Raw genomic sequence first — 24,421 nt, 5'->3', positions numbered from 1 at the left:
TACATACTGTTCCTTTAAAACATGGTTTAGATCAAGTGGACATACAAATTTCAGCAAACATTGTGTTTGATATAAATACGAGTGCATTACCTCACTGCCATCCGATTTACGGATCCCTTTGTACACTTTGCCCCAGCCACCGGACCCAAGCACTTCATCCTTCAAGAGTTGATATTTACAATATAAAGGCTCTGAAAAACACACAGAAAAATGATGAGGTGACAGTACATGTTAACACTCATATACTCACAGATGAAAGGTACAGCATACATTTCCAGGTACAGAAGAATATGTTGAAGAAACCATTTCACATATTGGTGCAACCCACCATAGGAGTAATGAAGTCAGTACACTCACCTTTAGGCACTGAGGGATCAGCTGGTTTCTTCTCGCTTGACGGTTCAGAAGCTTGTTGAACAACATTTATAACTTTTGGCCTGACAACTTTATCATCTTCTGGCGAGGGATGTCTTGGATTTTCAAAAGCTTTTGGGCTGACAACTTTATCATCTTCTGGCAAGGGAATTTCAAGGGCTTTTGCCCCAGGATCTCCTTCTTCTTTTGGTCCAGGAATTTTAGTTATTTTTGCTTTAAAAAACCAAGGAAGTCTGAGATTTCTAAAAGCTTTTGGCCTGGGATTTTTACCACCTTTTGCCTCAGGATTTCCATCATCTTTTGACCCAGGATTTTTAGCTTTATTTGGGTCGGGATTTCCGCCACCTTTTAACCCAATATTCTCTGGAATGGCACCTATCTTCTGTAGCCTCCCATTAGCTGCAGTGATGCCACCAAAACTGGCCAGATCAGCACCATCCATGGCATCAGGAATAGCTGCATCTGCATCTTTTTTCACTTTACTCTTCCCTTTTTTTCTCCAAGGGTTGTGAAATGAGCGGCTCTTTGATGCCTTTTGTTTGTGTTTCTTTAAGCCAACACTCTTCGATTGACAATCTGCCAGATCAACAACTTCCCTGGCATCAGGGATAGCTGTATCGGCCTCAATCTGTGAAGTCGGCATTGACTCCACTTTGCCCCTCCGGAAGCATCCAAGGAAGCGTTGCTTCAATGTCTTGCGTTTATCCGGACGAATCTTTGGTTTTGATTGGGGGCAGGCCAGATCAGGAACATCCATGCCAACAGGAATATCTGAAATGGCCTTGGGCTGTTGAGTTGGCACAACAGTCACTTTTTCTCCCTGGAGGTTAGATTTGCGGCTCTTTGAAGCCTTTTGTTTCTGTTTCTTCGGACCAACATTTGTCTTTGACTGTGATGCAAGATCAACAACTTCCCTAACATCAGGGATAGCTGGATCCGCTTTAAGCTGTGGAGTCGGCACTGACTCCACCTTGCCCCTCCAGAGACAGTCAAAGAATGCCATTCGTTTGTCCGGTTTGATCTTAGTGTTTAATTCAGAGCTGGCCAGAACAGCATCATCCTTTAGATTAGGATTTGTTGAATCAGCATTAAGCTGTGAGGAAGACCAGAGGTGGGTCAGACAGACAGACAGACAGACAGACAGATAAATGTTTCCAGCCATGTTTAGAAGCCATGTTTCCATCCAAGGCTTTTTAGCAAAAAATGCTTTAGTGCATAAACGCAATGTCAATACCTCAAAAAAAAAAATTTTTGGAAACACTTTGAGGCTGTTTACACTTGGCATTAACATGCGTTTTCGTTGATCGGATCACAAGTGGACGACGTTAATGCCAGGTAAACGTTTTGAACGCGTCCACTTTCGACCACTTTCAACCACATCCAGAGGTAGTCGAAACCACTTTCGATCGGATCGCTTTGGAGTTGCGGAACGCAAATGTGGTTGAATGTGTTCGAACAGCCACACGCGACCGCCTTCTCTCCGCTCATTTATCTAATCTGAGGTATTAATCACAAGTTTTACGTCTTTTCTGACTTCTGGCGTGAACATACGGTGAACAGCGCTATTTTTAGCCTTTCATTGATAAAACTACTGCGGGTGTTCTCTGTAGTTTTGTTTTGAAAGCGTGAAAGTTGCGCGATCCTATTTCATTAATTGCGCTGAAAATTCAGAGAAAGCTCTAACATACACACGTACAAAACACTGTGCAGCATGTATACTTGCTAAGCAAGCAGCGGACTCCGACATAATATTAGTTTGCGTCCATATAAACTCATCATTACTCCCGCTCGCGTTTGAATGACAGCAGAGAGACTCGCCCACCGTCTCACAGACCACCCCCTCACAATATTCACAGACAGATGCGGTCGAAAGTGGACAAAAGAGACGGATTTAAATACCAGGTGTAAACGTAATGTGTCTCTCTCGTCCACTTGTGATCCGATCGATGAAAACACATCTTAAAACCAAGTGTAAACAGCCCCTTTGTCAAATAATAGCTTTAACGCAAATAAATGTGATGTCACATGATAGATCTTCATCACACGCAACCTCTGAAGGGCATGACAGAAAACAATAGGCGCTCTTATTGCAGCCTGAGACTTTCTGTTTTGATTTGCAGAGTCGATCCTCCCTATACACAGAGGCAAGCTGCACTGAACTTAAACTTAAACCGCTCTCACTTCATAAAAATATTAAATTTTTTCTCCTCATAATCGGGTCCCTTAGGTGAAAGCAAATTTATTTTAAATTACCAGAAATGTTTGAGATTTGTACGGTCCAGTGCGCTAATAGGATTCTACAGGACCCTTTACATGTCTTGCACTCAGAATATACATTGATGAACTCTGGCCGGAGATATAGGGTCCCATTGTGCAGGCATAATCGATACAAACATTCATTTGTCCCACTGTCAGTCAAATTGATTAATAAGCAACTGCAATAGAATGGGTTCTTAGGAATTAATGAGTTTATGTAATGAGTATAGCCACATATGCTGGTTGATAATATGTGAACCACCGGGTTCTTACCAGGAATATAGCTACAGGCCGGTTGTTAACCTGTGTGTGAACTGGAAGCTTTTGCTATGACGCCAAACTATGCAGTTGCTGGTACAACTGGCTTCTTTCTTTTACCTATTTTGTTTTTAGATAATTTATTGTTATATTGTGATGTCTGTTTGTTATTGTGTTGTGAGTACGCTGCAGCGGTTCTCTTGTCTGAGACAAATTTCTCCCAAGGGAGACAATAAAAAACTACCTACCTAAATTACCGAGACCACAAACATCAGACTCGACCTGGCTAAGCTTTCATTGTAAGAGCATTAGAGAAATTAGGTAGATTATTTGCTCATGGTGAGATTTTTTGCAATACAATTTAGGTGACAATTCGCTTTCATCATTCGTGACATCACCACAGACACCATTTTAGCTCCATTTGAATAGAAAACCTTTTTTACGCATTTTCACTTGGTCAATAACAAAACCTGGATGGAAACATGTTTATAAATGGACAGATAGTTGTAGTAAATGTAATGATGTAACAAACCTCTGAAGGAATCAGTGTTTCAACTTTATCATTATTCAGGAATGGGTGCTTTACATTCTCCCATGCCTTCTTTAATGATTTAAAGAATGTATTCTTGCATTTTTCTACACCAAAAAACAAAAACAAATGATAAACTATTAGAAAATTCATTATGACAAAAGAAAATGACAAAGAACCGTTGTCAGTAATAATACTTAATAAACACATTTAACAAACTGTCCACCCAGATACTATTTTATCAAACATGTATATGTAATTTAGTATCTAATTCTTTATAATAAATTCCTAAAAATACAGCAATGATTATTGCATTAATAATGCTGTTAAAATATGAGTTTAAAACACACTAGAAAAATGGTCTAAACTTAATTTCTTATTGTAAGATGCTTTATTTTACTGAGTTTAATGTAATAAGATATCAGTATCTGCAAGGGCCAACAAAACTATTGAGGAACAAACATGATACAGATTTAAAGATTGTCAAGAACACAAAATTTCCATCTGACCTGTGGGGCTGTTCGCCTCCTCAAATGCAGGAGTAAACTCCTTTACTCCTCCTCGTGGATGTGAACTCCCGGCATGTCTGTCTAACAAATGTCCGTTGTTTGGGACATTGTCAGGGACGGCACTCGGAAGCACAAAATCCATTCCACCATCATCACATTTCCATCCCAACACTGCAATTCAATAAATAATGTTATGAAATGAATGCTTTAACTGAAGTGATCAATATGTGTCTAAAACTTGTCACTTATTTAAATGTATTATTTATTCAACTGTAGAAAATAAATACCACATTTGCAATCATGCTGATATATATAAGACCTCATACGGTGGCAATTCTTATTTTTAATTTGGGGACAATTTATGTTAATGTCTTGTTATGAAGCTGTTGTCAGGGCATTTTAGATACATGTATTTAAAATCTGATTTTTAGTTAAGTACTTTTGCATTTTCAAAATACAGAAAATATCTTCGACAGCAGAAACGATAAACATCACACAGTAACATACAGGGATGCAAACAATGACATGATGTTGTGTATTGTGTTATTGTAAATCAGATGAGACAATAACATTAACAAAGCTGTTTTAGCATACTAAACATAAGATAAAGCGAAAATGGTAAAAAATAGCAAAAAATTTTAGAAACCAATAAATAAAACGACAAAAAAGATGCACCGTTTAGGTGAATGGGAAGGACTGGCTTATCATATGCACGCCAAAGTGGAATTTGGCATATGTATTGCACGAGTTTTACACTTCGTGCTATTTATACGCATCTTCAGGAGACTGGGCTGGTGTAGCTAATAATTTCATATAGACTAATAAATAAATAACGATTGGGGCGGTTTCCTGGACAGGGATTAGACTAGTCTGAGATTTAAATTAATTTAAAAGCTGTCCAAACTGATAAGAACTTGCACTGACATATCTTAAAATACATAAGTGCCCTTTGTTTTGCCTATAAATGCACACAAGTAATGTTTTTAGTAAGGCATGTTTGTTAAAACTAGTTATTTTCCTAAATAAATTAAGGCCTAGTCCTAGTTTAAGACAATCTTTTCCCGGGAAACCACCCCATAATGTGCGTGAATTTAGGGACCATCTTTAATGTAATAACGTTAACGTTTCTATTTTCAATTGTATTTGACAGTTTATATTAATAAAAAAAATAAAAGTGTACATTATAGCTGAAAACCATATGAACACAGTTGGGTTTGTAACTGTTTGTTGACTAAAAGTCATTTCATTTAAATGCTATAAAAAGTAGAAACGTGTATATTAAGGAGTAACTTTACAGACGGTCCCTAAATTCACCACTATCAACTTCCCAGCTACATACTGACGAATCAATTTCATCTTAAGCGAATCCCTGATCCAAGTAAAAAGTAATTTGTTCATCCCCTTATTTACCAAAATATACCTCTGCTGTCTTCAAACAATACAACCCGTTCATATATATATATATATATATATATATATATATATATATATATATATATATATATATATATATATATATATATATATATATATATATATATATATACAAACAATAAAACTTTTGTTAACTTGAGATAACGAGAAATTAAATTGTGATCATGAGAAAACAAGCAAGCCAAAATAAAAATAGTACAACCTCGGCTTCCGTAAATGAACAAAACATTTGCAGTCTGAATAACAACAGTCGTATGCACTGCTAAGTATTTATTATGTTATACATCACTTATGAAAATTAAACATGGTTTTACTACAGTTACATCTAACAAAACATGGTTTACGGTACTGTAGTAAAACCATTGTTACCACAACATAACCATGGTTTTCTTTTGCTAATAGTACTCAATACACCAATAAACATGGTTACTACACTTTTTTCGTGAGGGATATTAAAAAACAAGGCCTCATACGGCGTAATTCTTATCTTAAATTGCGGGGATGTATTATTAATTTTGGTCGCTTTTTAATTAATGGAGTCAGAATTTGTCTGCGTATTCTGCCGGTCAAGAAAAACGGCGGGTGAAATGTCAAGTTCACGAGCACCACCTGGTGTGTCTACATGTACGTGCATTAACAACACAATAACTGTATGTAAACTTATCAACAGACTTTTTGATTTAACTTGCATCTTACCTCTTTGGCGTTTCGCCTCAGTACGTGTTGGATAAACATCCACCATCTCCTCCTCATCATCCTCCTCTCCTCCACATGGATTTAAACCACCGGCAGCGCGCCCGAATTTTGACGAAAGTCCGATATCAAGGACATAGTCAAAGTTCGGCACAGCATTCGGCAAAAAAAAATCCATGTTCTCGACATCTGTTCTTTCCGTGTCCTTGTCGGACAATGGTGTTACAGGACGAAACATGATGTCAGAAAATAACTGCAGACTTAACTGTGCTTAGACTCGGTTCACAGAGGGTTGAAATCTAAGTAAACTGTCCTCCGTACACAGTGCGTCAAGCAGTTTAAAGTTGCGAACTTTTTGAAAGTCTGCAAATTCACTTGGTAATCTGTACAGTAGCGTTCAGATCAGTCAAATGATACCGGTTTCTTCTGGTTCAGTGTTTTATAGGCACCGAGTGTGATGTCATAATGGTTCCATGACAACGACGCGTTCTACAGTATGGTTGTCATGGAGTTTAATGACTCTGTTCTGTTTACGGTTCAACTGTGATGAGTATATATATTAGTGTGTCTCTTGTGTTGTTTAAATAAAAAAATTTACAACTTTTGGACTTTTTATTGTAGATATATATGAATATCCCATCAAAACTCTTTAATATGTCTTACTTAATGCTTATTACTACTTTTTTAAAATGTATTTTACAGTATGTATAGATGCTATTTTGTATTAATATATTTAGACCTATCGTGTTATTCATTTACAACCACTAGATGGCACTATGTTATTTACCAGTAATGTTAAAAGAAAAAGAGTATTAGTCGAGAGCAAAACACAGACAAGCTCAGATTGTATGGAGATTTTATTTAAATCATCAAAAGCATCAGAGGTCATATATTTTAATGCATGATACATACAAAAGGTTTTTTAATTGCTCAAAATCCTTCACGCATATCAAATAGTTAAACACCGGCAGTCAGTCAAAAACAGACATTAAGTAAGATTATAATCCCTCATCCCTTACAGCAGTTAAAGCATCAACAGAGTTATATATTGCTGGATTTACTGCAGGGTTAAATTCACTAAACACTGTAATTCCCAAAAACATTAAAGGACATTTGACATGTTGACTCATGAAGAACCACCACAGAGACTAAAGGGTCATGGTGTTGGACAAAATACTGAATGAGATGAGAGGAAAAGATCTTAAAAAATGTTTCCACTACCAAAATATTTTTTTCTGCCCCAAACCAATTTTATGCAACAATCTCCTATCTTTGGTCAGATAACATGAAGCCTAAATTAACCTCCTAAGACCGAGCTTTGGTTTGTCTTTTATTTTCAGATTTCTACCAGCTATTTTGGGGATCCAATAAATATAATAATCAAATATTTTTCTTTGAACATGAAGCAGTGTATTTGTCCATGTTTGTGTATAACAGGTTCCAGTTACACAGAATTAAGTATTATGGTGCAAACAACAAAAACATTGATGTCCACATATGTGACATCCAGGTCTTAGGAGGTTAAATGTGGCATAATACAACTATAAATAGAGATATACCATTAATCTATATAAAGCACTGTACCATACCACCAAAAATATGTTGAAGTCATACTTTCTATTAATGTTATTCATTTTTATCACCAGCAGGTGGCGACTGTAGATCAAACATGCAGTCACTGTTTCATTTCTCTGCAAAGGTTTGAGTGAAGATGAGCACGTGGACCTGTGTGATAATAATAAGAGATTATTCAAAGACATATCACAATGATGATAACTTTAGTATATGGATGAATATCCCTACTGAAAAACAGCTAAAACCAACCTAAGCTAGTTGACCTGGTCTCCCAGTTTGGTTTTAGCTGGTGTAGCAGGCTGGTTTTGGAGAGGTTTTTAGAGTCCACTTATAGCTGTTCAGATCGAAAAACCAGCTTTACCAGGCTGAAAGCTTAGAAGAGTGGTCTTAGCTGGTTTACGCTGGTGCTGCACGCCTGGCAAAGCTGCATACATCTGGTTTTAGTTTCTGTGAGCTTTTATCCAAACAAAAAATGTGCACCTGGAGAATCCAAATAGACACATGATAACATAAGAAAGAGCACTACATACTACATGACTATCAATACAAAACTTATCTGCACACAAAAGCACAAAACTATTTCAGAAAAAAAAAAACATTTGTACATTATAACAATATACTTGTTATGTTGAATGTGCTCGCTCGGGATTGGACTCCAGACTCCAGTCATTATCTGTGTCAGTTGAAGGCCTATAAAAAACAATTACTAACATCTCCTTGGCTATGTATATTGTGTTGGACTTGATGAGACAATTTCCAGTGCACTTATGTATTGCTGTTCTTGTGTTGCCATAATTGCTTCTATAGACATCGCTAAGACACGTGACAAACTGGGCGGCAACGTCATCAGAACGCAAAGAATTATGGGTATGTTTGGCCATTTACATGGACTGGCATAGCAGGCTAGTGTTCTGGCATGAAAATAAATGAAAAATTAGCGTGAAAAACAGAATATAATCCTTCAAAATGCAGCAGGCTAAAGAAAACATTGTTCACACCATGCCGCCTAAAACTAAATCCTAATACAAAGACGAGATATGTGAGTGAGAGAGAGAGAGAGTAGCAAGAAGATTCATGGTTCGAGCCCCGGCTATGGCAGGTGGCCTTTCTGTGTGGAGTTTCTGCATGTTCTCCCTGTGTCAGCGTGGGTTTACTCCGGGTACTCCGGTTTCCTCCCACAGGCCAAAAACACGCAAGTTAGGCAAATTAGAGATAACAAATTGTCCCTCCACCAACTTGTGTATGAATCAACTTGTCTGAATAAAACTTGTGTATGGATTACCTGGTTCTCGCCATGAATATAGCCGTACATGCTGGAATGGTGTTAGGAAATAAAGGAAGAATAAGAAGTGTGTGTGTGTGTGTGTGTGTGTGAGTGTGATAGAGAGAGAGAGAGAGAGAGAGAGAGAGAGAGAGAGAGAGAGAGAGAGAGAGAGAGAGAGAGAGAGAGGCGCGATCGAACAGGAAAACATACTCCATCATTTTGGTTATACAGGACATCATTCAAACTGCAAAGTGTTTACACATATTTGTACACTCAACACCAGTGTTGGTCAAGTTACTTGGAAATAGTAATTAGTTACTGATTACTTCCCTAAGAAAGTAATCCTGTTACTTTACTGATTACTTATTTTCAAAAGTAATTAGTTACTTTACTAGTTACTTTACTAATTACTTTTCAAAAACATGATGCACGACCTGAATATGCTATAGTATGCAACAGGGCCCGGTTGCATAAAGCACCTTAAGTGTAATTTTCCCTTAAATTCACCCTTATGTTTCATTTAAACTTAAGGGTGTTGCAAAAAAACCTTAAGCTTTTTCTGTTGCATCTCCATGGCAACAATAGTATTTTATAAACCTGGGTCGCTGTCGTGAAACATTTAACGATTACCCTTACCTAAGAGAACCATTTAAGGCTTAAAAGGGATTATACGGTATGCAACACACTTAAATTATTATCTTACTGTAGGTAAGGGGAATTTACCCCTTAAGTGTCATACTTAAGGGAAAAACTTAAGGTGCTTTATGCAACCGGGCCAAGACCTTTCAGACTAATTCTATTCTGTCTGCATATTCCATCATCTGAAATTGAATCAAATGAAACATTATCTGTTTTAACCTCTAGACGCGCACTAATTCGTGGGCGTGATATGGCGTCGGGTTTTTTAAGCCTGCTAACAATATCTATATTAGCATACTGTCTCCAAACATTAATATTAATATCAACATTACTATACATCGTTTAAAAGGTCTAACGTTACGGGTTTAGCATCAGTGTGGTGAGGGTCTCTGTTTTGAGATACATGCTCTAGCATCATAAATGTAGTATTTTGTTACAGAAGTCCAGAGACAACATGCAGAATCTAAACGGGACTTCTTACCTTATAACGATCGCGAGTCGAATCCGGTCTGTTTCACATCAACAACTTTGGTAAGATAACGTTATATCTTTTTGAGTCTTCTTAGCACGCTAAGAGTGAACGTTATCGGGGAACCCGGCCCAGATCATTTCGGACGAATCCAAGAAACACCAGAACATTGCAACGTATAAGGGTTCACCCTTTAAGACGCATCCCACATTTTAATCCAAAACAACTAAAAAACTAAGAAAAAAATCCTGAAAGATCCGCGCTTCCGGTTAGTATGATTGATCATGTTTATTTTCAAAAAATATCGATTCTTAGCACAAGTCACGTCTTTCTGAATCTTCCGAGCAAAACTACGCCTTATGTTTCTGTTTTGTCCAATCAGATAAGGTTTGAGAACTTAAAGGTACAGGAAGCGTAGATTGGCTAAGTGAGGTATCATTTTGCACACCTTAGTTTTTGACTGGATGAAGTCAAAATGAAGCCAGCCAATGCCTATTCAGCAACGTTTTGATTGATGGGGTAGTAACCAATCACGAAACAATTACAGGGATTCAATTTGCGTCTGTAAAATGCGCAGATCTGATGGCCAAATGAAGCGTTTCGAAGCATTATTGCTTTCCGATACAATTGTGCCGAAATTGCTCAGATGGTGGAAATGCTGAAGAAGACAAAACTTCAGACTGATCGATCTGCTCTCAGTTCTGCTGGACCTGAAGATGTGGAGTGTGACGTCTGTACTGAGAGAAAACACAAAGCTATCAAGTCCTGTCTGATGTGTCTTGAATCTTACTGTCAAACTCACTTTGAACAACATGAAGGATTTCATACAGGAAAGCGACACAAAATCTTCAGACAACATCACTAGCTACGTTTACATGGACACATTTTGCCTCCATCGGATTAAAATCCTTCCGATTAATAAATCCTATCATAGCGTTTACATGAACAATTTGTGATCAGATTGATGTGCGTGTTTATATGACACAAGATTTAAATCAGATTTGATCATTTGACATGCGCACATTGCACAAATATAGTTTCACGCTGTTTCAAGATTTGCTTTGTGCCTCACTGATTATAAAGCAGCAGCAAAAACACCCATTCACGTGTGCCCAAAAAGCTTATTTTACTTCACGCAGTGCTGCAGAGACCGTTCGCGAGAGCGAGTCCAAACACACGCGTTTGTGGATCAAAGTATAAATCAGGGGTCTCAAACTCAAATTGGCTTGGGGCCATTTCTGAGATTGACATTTAATCGGAGGGCCGCAGAGCTATTTTAAAGTTAAAAAAAGTACAATATTTCTGTAAATTGACTGTTAAAATTCTATTATTTAATGTATAATAAAAGCAGTGTTTTTTATCTTTTAAATATACATTATTTTATAAAAGTAAATCATTTCTTAACCTTCTCTTTAATAACTAAGGCCTATTAAAACCGTGCACTAATATATTTATAAACTATTATAAAAAATTACCATCAGTAAGTGTTTGTATTTTGATTTATTTTGGATTGTTTACAGTATTGACTTTATTATGTTGCATCTTTGTTATTCCACAGTTTTAATGAATTTGCTATTATATGCGGAAAAATATGAATAAGGTGAAAGTGATCCTAAAACTTCTGAATGGGTAGTCAATGTTACATAAGCTAGTTAAACAGAAAAAAAATATAATACTGCTAGGTGTAATTGCATAGCAAGCTACATAATAATATATTATACTTCATTAATATATAGCAGTATACATACTTGTATCCTCTGTATGTTTCTCCTCATCGTTCCTCTTTTAACCTGGGCACTTTGATGGCAATTTTTCTTATCTGTGGTTTATATGTTGCATTACATCTACGGCTCTGCCTCATATTATGCGGTGTCTCCATTAGAAGCTGTGACTTGTTGATGTGAGCCCCACCGCAGCTCTTCTCTGAGTTAAGGGCGATTTATAGTCGTGCGTAGGTCCTACGGCGTAGCTACGGCGTAGGCTATCCGTAGCCTATTTCCGTTTGAGACGGTGAAAACAAAGATGAGCCAAGTTGAGGAGTGATTTAACTCAAACTGAAACATAAGTCGCTGTTTATTTACTTCCATCATTGCTGGTCTTCTCAAATTATACACAACAAGTTGCTATTTCTTCTTCGTTTGTGGGTTTACTAGCTTAGCTTCTTCTTCTGTGACGACTTCTGCTGCTACTGTGGTTACACGCGTGATTACTGCCAACCAGCGGTTTCGCGTGTGTTTGCACGTCGACGCGGATGGCGACGCACAAGTATAAATGAAAACCGACGCGGAACCTACGCCGTCGCTGCTACGCCGTAGGACTTACGCACGACTACAAATCGCCCTTAACAGCTGATATTCACCCGGAAGTAACAAATCTTCTCTGGACAAACACTACAAAGTCCCGACCAGATTAACTGATCGCATGGTGACAATGATATGATTGACGCGAGGTTCAGATGAGGAAATAAAGTCCGATCACGCATTCCGTTATCCTCGCAATCACAGAGAAGCCCCTGTCTGCAGCCTGCAGATTTGGGCGGGTATGCACCTGGGACGGTGCTGCACGTGCAGGCCCGCCCACACTGCTTCTCATTGGTTAGTGGCGTGAAGTCATGACGTCGATTATAGCAAGTTTTCATTTCCGATGTTTATCGCTGCATGGTGAGTACAAACTCCTGTTTTTGTTCTATTTTATTTACAATTTTTAATTTTGAAGTGGCGTTTAGTGTGATGTTAAAATAACTAGGACCGCGCGTGACGCACGCGCGTGCGGTTTGGTGAGATTATGATTAAAACAAAGCAAAACTGAACCAAAAGAAGAAATATAGGATTTAAGAGTTAATAGTAACAACAACAAAGTTATATTCTAGGACTTTTTTCTATGAATACATTTTTAAATGTAAACTATTTTGATATGTTATTGATAAGTATACATTTATTTATTGATCAGGAAACTGAGCTTTCTGACAGTAGGGACCTTTGATTTTACAGAGGTTAGTGAAATAGCCTATACAATAGAAACCCCCCATATAATTAAAAGTAAACTAACTCAGTATTAATTTTTAACTTAGCCTGTCATACATCAGGGTCTGCTGCTTTTGGAGAATTCCCCCTTTGATGTTTGTTTGTTTGTTTGTTTGTTTTCTTCTTTTTTTATACATACTGTTCATTGAAGCTTCAATTACCAAATGCTTTCATTTAGCATTTTAAAATAAATGTTTTTAACTATAGATAAATTCATTTCATGTATCAATCTAAACAAGTGGATTTCAATTATGGTCCTAAGGGATGTCATTAAGAACAAACTGTTTTTATGAGACTTTATATTTTAAACTTTTGAAGGTCAGAGATGCTGAAAGAGCAACTCCAGTAAAAGAGGAGCGTAGAGAGCAGGTGTTGGTTCCCATTTCAAATCTTGAACCTAAATAACAGGGATTTAAAAATGATGCTACTCTTGTTCTTACTCTCCAATTTAGAGGTGATGAAATCCCCCGGCCTGTGGATTATTTGACCAAGGTAAGTGCATTATAAACTCCTGTCAATTTTTCAGTTACACTTTTAATAAGTTGTATGTAAAGTTACATTTTGGACTGACTGTTTGCTACTTTAAACATATGCCACCTGACCTTACATCCTCTGGCAGATCCTGATGGGAGTCGCTACAAATAGGACAATATGGCTTTATGGTGACTTTCACTGACATGCAAGGTTTTCAGAGACGTTTTCAGCAAGCCCAAGTTCAGAGAAAAGGTCCCCTTTGTATGTCCAAACAGTAAGTTTTTTAAATCTAAATTGTGAGTACTTTAAAAGATACTTGAGAAAATCTGTCTGTCTGTCTGTCTGTCCATCTATTTCTGTTTGTTTGTTTGTGCAATCTATCTATCTGTCTGTTCTTCCTATCTATCTGTCTGTCTATCTATCTCTACCTATCTGTCATGTCTATCCGTCCATCTGTCTGTTTGTCTGTGTCTGATAGACTGTATTGCCTTCAAAACTTTCAGCTTGAAAACTACTTTGCTGCAAACTGAAATTCTTTAAACTTCTATTTCAAACTTTTAGGATAGGCTTTCTCAAGTTAAGCTTGTGTTGCTTGTGTTAACAAACTATTTTAACTGGTTTATGTTGTTCATAAACAACAAGTGAGTCTCTTAGGTACTTTAAAGACAAAGCCAATAACACTCAAGTATATTTTGTCTAACATTTTCCTGTATTATGTGTAACATATACATAAAAAAATTCCTTGCATGACTCTTTACTATGTTTATGCCTATTTCCAATTTGCCAATTTCTTCAAAATGATTCAATATTGTTTGTTCTGTATTTTATCTAAATTAGGTGTTGTGAACTGGAGTGCATTTTCCAGACAATATGGGCAAGAGCTCCGGGTGCCTTACTCGTTGACTTTGAAATATACAAGGACTGCCCACCTGGATATGTAGGTGATGGCAGAAGGGGAGTCCTGAATGGGTTTTATTCCGACAAGGAGGTTCAGTGCTATTGCTCATTTGATTGTTTTTTTCAATGATGGAGGGGAACTTCAGGCTGTGTAGATTGTGTGTGTACGGTTAATGTACGTGATTATCTGTATGTGTGTATTATGTCTTTTAAACAATTATTTTTGTTTTGAAATAAAAGTTATCACTGGTATGGGTTTGGTGTTTTTGAGTGGCATGCATACTATGGGATACAGAGATTGACAATGTACTGTATGTAGTTTAACTTCATACTACTTTAGGCATAAATGTTTAGTAATAGCCTATATTAAGCACAAAAATAAACAAGAACTATTAGAGGAGTGATTAAAATACGAAATATATAAGGTGCCATTAATGTTTACGGCAATTTTGTAATTACACAATTAAGTGCAACATAATGTGAAAAACGTTTTAAATCTACACAGATATTACACAATACTCTGAAATTCCTTAAAAGTTCACATTAGATCAGGCATAATTGAAACTATATGCTCTACTCCATTATTACTTTATACTTTTCTTTAATAATAAATCGTTTTATTAAAGTATTTCATAACGTCAGCGCGATGTAACGCACATTTTAAAGTTCGCACAGTTTTCAACCGCATTTCCTTTTTACCGTGGCGTCGACGTCATTACTGTGCTACTAACCAATGATACGCGTTATGGGAGGGGCTGCCTGTTCAGGTCCTCCCTAAGGTCATACACGCCCCGATCTGCAAGCTGCAGTCAGGTGCATAGATATGTATATAAAGGCTAGATGGCTCGTCCGCGCTGATGGCCATTTGAGTGGAACGTCCGCATTTTGGCGGCCATCTTAGGACAGGGCGCTCGCTCACTCGTAGCATTGAGTTTTAATGATGCAGGTACTTTTAAATGACCATAACTTGCTTAATTTTTTACCGATTTTCAAACGGATTGGTTTGTTATAAACGTCAAAGATGTACCTATGACACTGAATACGTATACTAAAAATAAATAAAAAATTCATGAAACATGTTAAAAAATCCAGAATTATAGCCACGTTAATAACGTTTGTAAAAAACCAAACCGTTTGTAAATCCGTCAAGAATTCAGCAAGTTACGAGCATTTTAGTTGGCGTATGTCACTCACCTTCCGTCCACAGCAGCAGGGAGCAGCACTATGGCAGCACTGACCTAAGATGGCCGCCAAGTGACGACACAGCTGACTCCGCCTTGAGCCATCTAGCCTTTATATACATATCTATGGTCAGGTGTACTTGCAATCACAGAGCGCGCGCGGCTCATGGCTGCGTAGCAACGGGTGACGCGACCCACGCCACGGAACGCAACTTCCGCTCCCGAGCACTTCAGAAAAGGCTTGTTTGAGATGCAGCTTGCCTTGCCTGAAATATAGGCGAGAGTAGCCGGCTGCAGTGAGGGGAGGAGTGAAAAAAGTGTAGGCAAGCCGGACGATTCATGAATCTCGCTGTGTTGTTGACTGCAAACGTCAGCAATGGAAGAGATCGCGTTCGCGTATTTTATCGCGGATTAAATAGATGCAACTGAAATACCAACAAATGCATTTACATTAAGATGTTTATAAGGAGAATCAACAAAGCTGAACTGTTCATTATTGGAAAAGGCTTCTTAGTAAATGTTATCTAAGTCTAGACGTAATCCAAATTCGTTTCTGTGTGAAATATAAACAGCACACAGTACAAATAATACAACACCAATACAAAAGTTTAAAGGAATTTATTAATAATATAAATGTCATAAGTCAAGAACAAGTTGAATAAATATAAAAACTACTACAGGAAGTGTAGTTTTTAGAATTAAAAAGTCATCAGCTGACATTCCCGGGCAAATGAGCATTAAGCTGTGTCGTCAGCAAGTCTTTTCCCATCGTGCTTTTCGTCAACGCAGTCGGTGGAGAGCAACTGCGCTCGGCTGTAGAATCCGACGAGCCCGCCTCTCCATCGCGAGAGTTATTTTGTACACGTCAGCGTGACATCAGAGCAAGTCGGACGTAAGTCGGACACTTTTCTAACCGGAATGCATCTTGCGCTGATCACCGGTGATCGATTCTGCGCAGAATTTGCTCATCTCAAACAAGCCTAAAGTAAGAAACGCCTTGACTCGTTTTAACGCACGTTGTTAGACGCGACATGTGAACGAACCCTTAAACGTTATAATAAAAAATGAAATGAATATGAAACAAAGTGAATAAAAATCTTTCTGCGTGCCAGATTATGTTATATTTTTGAAAGGTGCCGCGGGCTGCAGAGAGGGGGAGGGCGGGCCGCAAATGGCCCGCGGGCCGGGAGTTTGAGACCACTGGTATAAATCATGCACTGACCGGACAACGCTGTCTTGTATCACTTTATGGGGAATTGGAAGGATAATAGAAACAAGATTAACAAGACAATCACTTCTTGTGACTTCCTTCAACAAAATAAACTCGAGTTATTTGCGTCACATGTCATTACACCAATTCTACGTCATTGCACGTGTGCATAATGCTCTTATCAAAATTTATGGATATTGATGAAAAATGTTCATTTTGCTCAGATGAGCCAGAAAGAACTTTACATCTTTTTTTTGAATGTTGTCACTCCAAAAAATTCTGGGAAGATTTATCTATACACTTTCAACAGAAGTCTGGTTATAATTGTGAATTAACATCCAAAGATGTTATCTTGTATTTTGAATCAAATAATCCATCTGTTAAATTTATGATGAATATTATGATTTTATTTGGAAAATTTCATATTCACAAAAGTAGAAGAAATAATTTAAAACCTTGCTTGAAAGTTTTCATGATTGACTTTGATGTATATATTGAGTCTATCCAATGTATTGATAACAAAAAATGTAGAGATACATTGTTATATGCCAAAGAATTGAAGTTAATTGAAAATTGAACTATGCTGTCTCATTTTATTTTTGTAATAGTATTATTTACTTATTTTATTTATTTATTTATTTATTTTTTCTTTGTGTATTGTAAACCCAAATTCCTTAACATTTTATCTCTTTGGATGTCTTGTCATGTTGTATGTTTGTTCAATAAAAAAAATAAAAAAAACGTGTGCATATGCTCCACACTCCCGTCCTGTAGGTGGCGGAAATGCACCTTTCAGTGGGTTTGCCAACCGCCATTAAAAAAAGAAAAAAGATAGCACATGCGCAGACCATCCCAGTTTTTAGTTATCCATCCGATCAAGTGTATACGCGTCCTTTTGAGCGGATTACAAAAGGTATAAACCACCCCTAACAAGCGGATTAGATTTTTAATCAGATTGGCACTTTTTAGTCCGATTGAGGTGTTTACATGGGATATTTTTATTCAGATTGATCATTTAAACGGATTACAAATGTCCATGTAAACGCAGCTACTGTCGCTTGTCTTCTCTCTTTTGATGATGTGATTAAATCTGTCACTAAACTGAACGAAAAGATGGAGGATTTCTGTAAAGAAGAGATTGAAAAGATATCTGAGAAAGGTAAAGAAACATCTCAAACTAAGACTGTGATTTACTCTCATCAAATATAACAGAAGAAATACATTGCAGATTAAAATGAGGATGATTTTACATGAGATTTAATCTGATGATGTCACTTTTAGTTTCATTCACTGACATTTTTCACAATGAGCCCAAGATCAGAGCGGAGTTCCTACAATGTAAGACACATTTTATTATTCATTACATTGAGAATATATAATACACTATAACACATTATGTAAGGAATAATTGACGGCAGGCTGCATCATCATAGAAACATGCAAACAAATATTATAAACTAATGTAACGTTACATTAAAATATGATGTTTTTATCTTCCTCAGATTTCAGTCTCTTCTCTCTGGATCCAAACACAGCACACAGATGGATCTGTCTGTCTGAGGAGAACAGAGCGGCTGCTTGCACTGACACAGATCAGCCGTATCCTGATCATCCAGACAGATTTGATGGTTGTCTTCAGGTGTTGTGTAGTGAGAGTGTGAGTGGACGCTGTTACTGGGAGATTGAATGGAGTGGTTATGGTGTGTTTATATCAGTGTCATATAAGAACATCAGCAGGAAGGGAAAAGGTCTTGGGTCTTTATTTGGACGCAATGATCAGTCCTGGAGTTTGTTCTGTTGTCCCTCTGGATGTTCATTCTCTCACAATAATATAAACACAGATCTCCCAGTAGTGTCCAGTAAAATAGGAGTTTATGTGGATCACAGTGCAGGATCTCTGTCCTTCTACAGCGTCTCTGACACAACGACCCTCATCCACAGAGTCAACACCACATTCACTAAACCTCTCTATCCTGGGTTTTACTTATATAACAGCTCAACAGTGAAACTATGTCATCTAACATTATAAATGATTCATGTTCACTAGTATATATATATATATATATATTAGTATATAAGTGTCACCTAAACCAGTTTATATAATTTAACAAATCAAAAGACAAATGATCATTTAAAGTCTATACATATATATTGTTTCATTCTTATAGCTTTGATATTTTTCTGTCTAGATTGTCTGTCTACTTTCAAACGCATTGAAATGCAAAATCTTAGACACGTCTTAGACAAATTTCGGTGCTTTTGGGTATAAATCATCAGTCCTTCTTAGACAAATTTACACAGAATTTCTATTTCTACTTTTTCTTCTATTTCTACTCTTTTCTTGGTGTTTTTGGTCTAAAAACTAGACTTATTTTCTTAGGTCATTTTGCTCATCAAGAAAAAGCATCTTAATTTAAGAATTTTTTGATATTTTTACTGAAAACTAGACAAAAATACTTAGATTTTTTTGCAGTGTACGACTGTTTTTTTGGTGCAGGGACACATATGTTGCGTTGTGTGTTTATGATGTGTTTTCTTTTACATATGTAATGAATTTCATTGTAATCATTGACTTAACATGCTGCTGTTTTCTACAGTATGGTGCTTTGGCACTGTTCGGTTCAGCTGGTGTTGCAGGGACTGTTATATGTGTGCAGTTGACATTGTTGAGGGTTTTATGCTGAGTATTTAGTATTTGAGTATTTTTACACATTTTTGATGCGCCGTTTTTCAATATTTTTCCCGTCCTGCTGTAATGTTTTTTCATCTGATCTTTTGTCCCCACCACTTTTCAACACAAACTGACGCCCCTGGATAATCCAAAATATTGATTAGAATTATCCTCGTTTACAACATACATTGAATACATTCAGTTGTGTAGTTTTATCACCTGGATATGCGCATATTGCACGGATACTCATTCTTTCACTTCATAACGGTTAAGAATGTTGCTCAACAGAGCGTATGCATAGACGTCACTTTTCCACGTGACCACGCCGGAGCACGCAATGTTAAGTGGCAAACATTCAACAAAACGGCTGCTTTTCCAATAACAAATCTATTCGAGCACTATTTTTAAAGGACATTGTTACCAAATCTTGCTCTACTGCCTATTGGGCTAAGTTTGTTAATGACCTTGATTGGAAAAATTTTTGGTTATTACCTCATAAATTCTTTGTAAGGTCAAAGAAATCTCTTTTTTACGTTAATACACAAATTTTACCCTGTCAAGCATTTTCTAAGTAATTTTAGGAAGGACATTGATGTAAGCCAGGTGTTCTTTTTGCTCTTTACACTTGGAAACGGTACCCCATATTTTTTGGCACTGTAGTCATGTGAAAAAGTTATGGCATGAGATGTCGTTGTTTATTAAGGAAAAGGTACTTTTTAATTTTGTTTTGCTTTTTGAAAATGTAGTTTTTGGTTATTCAAAATATGAAAATTGTGTGATAAAGGAGGCTTTTGTAATCAATCTTTTAATATTATTAGTCAAATTTCATATTCATAAGTGTAAGTTTTCTAACAAAAAGCCACTTTTTTCTGTATTCCTGAAAGAATTTAAAAATAATTTTTCCACAATTCAATCTAGTACTAATAGAAAATCTATGAAGACTGTTCATTTATGTACTGTCTGTAAAATCTTTGACTGATGTAATGGTCTTGTAGTTTATTTTATTATTTTTTTGTGTGTGTATGTTTTATTTGCTCCCCTGGCTCTAAAGTTGTATACTGTATCATTCTGTTGTTTAAAGCAATAAAAAAATGGCTGGTTTTCATTGCGAAATTGCTGCGAAATCACCAGTAAAACAGACTATTATCAGCTTAAATATAATTTAGTTGGACTTCACTTGATAGCAGAGGTGGACAATACTAAGTTACATTTTCCTAGCATCTGTGCTTTATTAGGGTCTTGGGAAAAAATTACTTCACTACATTCTAAAGCATAGAATCATACTGTGTATTCTTTGATATTGCATTTAAAAATGTATTTAATATCTAACTACATTAAAATTATGCACTTTTACGTGAGTGAAAGTAAGTAAATGTAAATATTAAATGTAAAACAAAAACTTGTATTTATGAAATGTAATAAAGTAAAAAATATGATAATATGCTTTGGAATGTATGTTTTTCAAAGAAAAACACGGATAAAATACAAATACTTGAAAAAACACTTTTAAGTAGAAAGTAAAATACATATTTTTATGATTAGTTGACAAAATGTTAAGAATTAAACATGTATCTATCACTTAAACTTACTTGGAGCTAATGTGCTTTGCATAGGCATATTTTGCCATAAAGGACTCGGGAAGTCAAGAGAAATTGAGGCTGTTAAAAGATTTAATGAGCTGGACATTTGTTCAAATATCTAAAGAAGGTACAGTAGTATTTCAAAAAGAGTGTCAGTCCATGTGTGACAACCTAGGCTGCAAAGAAATAATCACCTTTTGTTATCTTTAGCAGATCAGCTCTCATTTCAGCTGTTGTAGGGAAAATGTTGAAAAAAGTGATGTTGTAATTTTGCACTATTGCTGTTTGTATGGTGCCTTACTATGGCCAGCTGGACAATGTGCAGAGCTCCAACTCCATGTCCATTGTAAAGGTTTGTCCTGATGTGGAGGATTTTACCTGAAATATCTTCTCTCCAACCTAACAGCGACATGAAGACATAAAATAGACATACTGAATGTTTCTAAGAATTCAAAGGAAAGACTTGCATTCTTGTAGAGAATGATCTTGCCAGGCTTTGAAGAACAAACTCAGAAGAACACAAAACACGTCATGAGTTGCACTGTCATCTTGTTCCTCAACTGACCATCTTAGTACACTTTAAGTAATCGGACAGCATCACCAGATCCAGAAAAATAACATTCTGCTTAACAGATGTTATAACTTATTTGATGACATTATTGTTTGTATTATCATGTTTATTTTGTAAAAATGAATAAACACATTTAATGTTATTAATGCTTTGTCAATGTTAGTACTTTTTATTGCCATATCAAAACAAGTTCACCTCAAATAATTTTAGTATGATTCTTACATTAAAAATTACCAGAGAAATATTAGATGGTTTAATATAACTTTCTGTAGAAAGGAATCTTGACTGGTGAAATTCCTCCCAATGGCCAAGTGCAACGTCTGTCACATGTGCTTCATAATACATCTCTAGTCAGGTGGTGAAAAGGTTGAATGCCTAGGTGTCTTTCTGTGTTTGCAACTTAAATTTTGTGAGGATGTATTTACAGAAAAACAAACTCCGACACATTGTCATGGATGTGTAATATCCCTTTCAGTGCCTTTCTGAAAACAGGATATAAATCATAATTTTTTATGTATTATATAAAGCTTTAAACACGTGTTTCATCTTTACCCATTTACATTAAACTAAACTGAAAATAATAAACATCGTATACTTTCATCTTAATATAAATAACAAGTTTCAGTTTTTGTAGCAATTGCTGTTTATTTACAAACATTTGGTATGCAAGCCAACACAGAGCATAAAAGTAAATAATTTTTTTTACAGATGGATCATAATAATACTACAGTCGGGTACTTTTGTAACTTTACACCCAATGTACAACACAAGTTGTTTAGACATGTGAGACTGTAAAAATATCAGCAGCAAAACTAATCTGCAACAATTCATTTTCACATGTTAAATACATCATAAAAATTAATCACACCAGCGAGAGATTTGGCTGAAGGTCATCAGCGTAGAAACAAACATCAGGATGTTTTTCTCCGTCTGACAGGACTTCATTTGGGAAAAATCATTATCATATTCATACAAAAATATTGGAGCGAGCATCCCTTTATTAAAATAAAGATTTTCATCTGTTCTGCATTCATTAAACTCTGTTTCAGAGGCTGCTACAAAATATCTATGGCATGCAAATGTAATAAGTGAAATATATGCTTCATGGACCAGCTAGTACTTTTTAAAGAGAACTGATTTTCTAACAATGTTTCTTCAAGGTTGCCTTTAACCTCATCTAATAAAAGATTATCATGGATAACAATGTAGGTCTAATATACTATGTAGACATAATAGATGACCTCTGTATGTAAAGCATTTGGTGTTTTCCAGACTAATGTATATACAAACAGGTAATACATTATGGGTTAAACTCTAAATACAATCTCCATTGAATACTGTCTTTTATCATTAAAAGTCTCCATTGTATTTATCATCATTTGTATAATCTATAGTGCAAAGGTGTGGTACTTGTTTTGGTTTTGTGTTTTTCAATAAAGGTCACTTTAAACAATAAATAAATAAATAAACACATAACCAATTAAATAAACAAATATATAAATAAATAGAAATACGGATAAACATGCATGTCAACAAATAAATAAATAAACCCTTAACAGAAGATGAAAAAAAAATCATAAACTTACAAATGAAAGCTTGTTTTTTGTTTTGTTAAAAAATAGTCCTCACATAAACAGCAATCAATTCAACCAAACGACAACAAACAGCCAAATAATGTTCAAGATGTTTGTTGTGCTTTTAGCAGGTCAGAGACGTCTTAAACAATCTGTTTAATAAAAATGTACTGTACATGGCATGCATGTCTGAAAGATCCTAATAATGCTGGCATAAAAGTGCAGCACCTTCGCCATAATAAACAAAAAATTATCTGAGCTACTAACTTCTAGGGCTGGCATGAATGCTGCTTTTCTTAAGTCCACCGTCAGCGAGTCAATGAAACCCATGTCCAAATAAATCATCACATCCGTATCAGTCTGTAGATCAACTAGAGACAGTGAGTCTGCACGTCAAGTTCCAAAGTCTCTTGACAGATTTACTTCATTCTGGCTGTATCAAAATTTTACAAATGTCTGCTTTTCAGGAGCCTTTAAAGTCCATCCCAATGTGAGTTTGTTTATAACATGCTTTGTGAACCTTTTCACATTCTGCCAATTCTGAATAATAATATTCCAACTTTAGTGCAACTAAAGTAACCTGATCCACACCTAATCGACACAGGCCCAAATGATAAACTAACCGACATAGTCTGTACAACCCCTGCTAACTTCTACATGGCTCTAAGTTAAATGTGACTTTAATGAATGGCTGTCATTCCAGCTGACTGCACGCAGTTTGCGAACAAATAACTGTGATGTACCGTTAAAAATAATAAGCACTTTATCATGATTCAGAAACAGCTACAAGCCCTGACAGCTGGGATGTCTCAATCTTTTAACATCAGCCGATACACTTGTTCAGCCATCAGTCCAGTACTCCAACAACAACGGTCGGTCAGATTCTTTCACTTTACTCCAGATGCTCTGCTGGTCCTGGTGTCCTGTCCAAAGCCTGGACATTGTGACGCGTCTCTAAAGTTACAGAGCCTGCTGTGTCTATAGATGAGTGGATGTGAGTCTCTTCATGCCTCTTCTCTGAGCAAGACCTGAAGAGAGAACTGGCTCCAGTTTTGGGGCTTGTGGTGATCGATTCAAAGCAGAGTATGTTGCAGCCATCGCCCCCTGAAGAATGATGTCATAGGTTGATTTAGCATATCATACATTATAATGTGTTGAATGATTATTGCATTGACATTGTCAAGTCAATTTTATTCATATAGCGCTTTTCACAATTGTTTAATTGTTTCAAAGCTTTAC

General features: G+C 36.3%; 2 protein-coding genes and 2 long non-coding RNA genes across 6 annotated transcripts in view; 2 read left to right on the top strand and 2 right to left on the bottom strand.

The window, feature by feature from the left end:
* Positions 1-6,943: 6,943 nt before the first annotated feature.
* On the bottom strand, positions 6,944-10,419 carry LOC135732449 (uncharacterized). Its single transcript, XR_010526761.2, has 4 exons — positions 10,014-10,419; positions 8,250-8,319; positions 7,879-8,109; positions 6,944-7,779 (listed from the first exon to the last, which is right to left on the bottom strand). It is a non-coding gene; the product is annotated as an uncharacterized lncRNA (long non-coding RNA).
* A 2,668-nt stretch (positions 10,420-13,087) lies between these two features.
* Positions 13,088-14,673, top strand: LOC135730502 (uncharacterized). The gene is made up of 3 exons (XR_010525988.2): positions 13,088-13,516; positions 13,644-13,772; positions 14,336-14,673. It is a non-coding gene; the product is annotated as an uncharacterized lncRNA (long non-coding RNA).
* A 2,971-nt stretch (positions 14,674-17,644) lies between these two features.
* Positions 17,645-21,646, top strand: LOC135732391 (stonustoxin subunit beta-like). Of its 2 annotated transcripts, XM_065250403.1 has the most exons (3): positions 17,645-17,945; positions 18,068-18,124; positions 18,289-21,646. In XM_065250403.1, exons 1-3 carry the CDS (start codon positions 17,900-17,902, stop codon positions 18,813-18,815), a joined length of 630 nt encoding a protein of 209 aa, XP_065106475.1. In that variant the 5' UTR covers positions 17,645-17,899; the 3' UTR covers positions 18,816-21,646. The 2 variants fall into 2 exon arrangements, with proteins under 2 accessions (XP_065106475.1, XP_065106484.1); XM_065250412.1 differs by lacking the exon at positions 18,068-18,124.
* A 669-nt stretch (positions 21,647-22,315) lies between these two features.
* rps6ka2 (ribosomal protein S6 kinase, polypeptide 2) overlaps positions 22,316-24,421 on the bottom strand; it is a 76,318-nt gene continuing 74,212 nt past the window's right edge. For both annotated transcript variants that reach the window (XM_065250425.1, XM_065250433.1), the window contains one exon: positions 22,316-24,286. In XM_065250425.1, coding sequence (XP_065106497.1) covers positions 24,161-24,286 — 126 coding nt within the window. In that variant the 3' untranslated portion in view covers positions 22,316-24,160. The remainder of the gene's footprint in view (positions 24,287-24,421) is intronic.

The sequence above is a fragment of the Paramisgurnus dabryanus genome, chromosome 20 (genome assembly GCF_030506205.2).
Source record: "Paramisgurnus dabryanus chromosome 20, PD_genome_1.1, whole genome shotgun sequence".
NCBI lineage: Eukaryota > Metazoa > Chordata > Actinopteri > Cypriniformes > Cobitidae > Paramisgurnus > Paramisgurnus dabryanus.
This window is presented reverse-complemented; position numbering and strand designations above follow the sequence as displayed.

Bases quoted from the DNA above. Each gene is read 5' to 3' on its own strand.
- LOC135732391 (XM_065250403.1), top strand. From the start codon at position 17,900: ATGGAGGATTTCTGTAAAGAAGAGATTGAAAAGATATCTGAGAAAG. The intron at 17,946-18,067 runs GTAAAGAAACAT...TGTCACTTTTAG, and splicing joins TGAAAAGATATCTGAGAAAG to TTTCATTCACTGACATTTTT. The intron at 18,125-18,288 runs GTAAGACACATT...TATCTTCCTCAG, and splicing joins CAGAGCGGAGTTCCTACAAT to ATTTCAGTCTCTTCTCTCTG.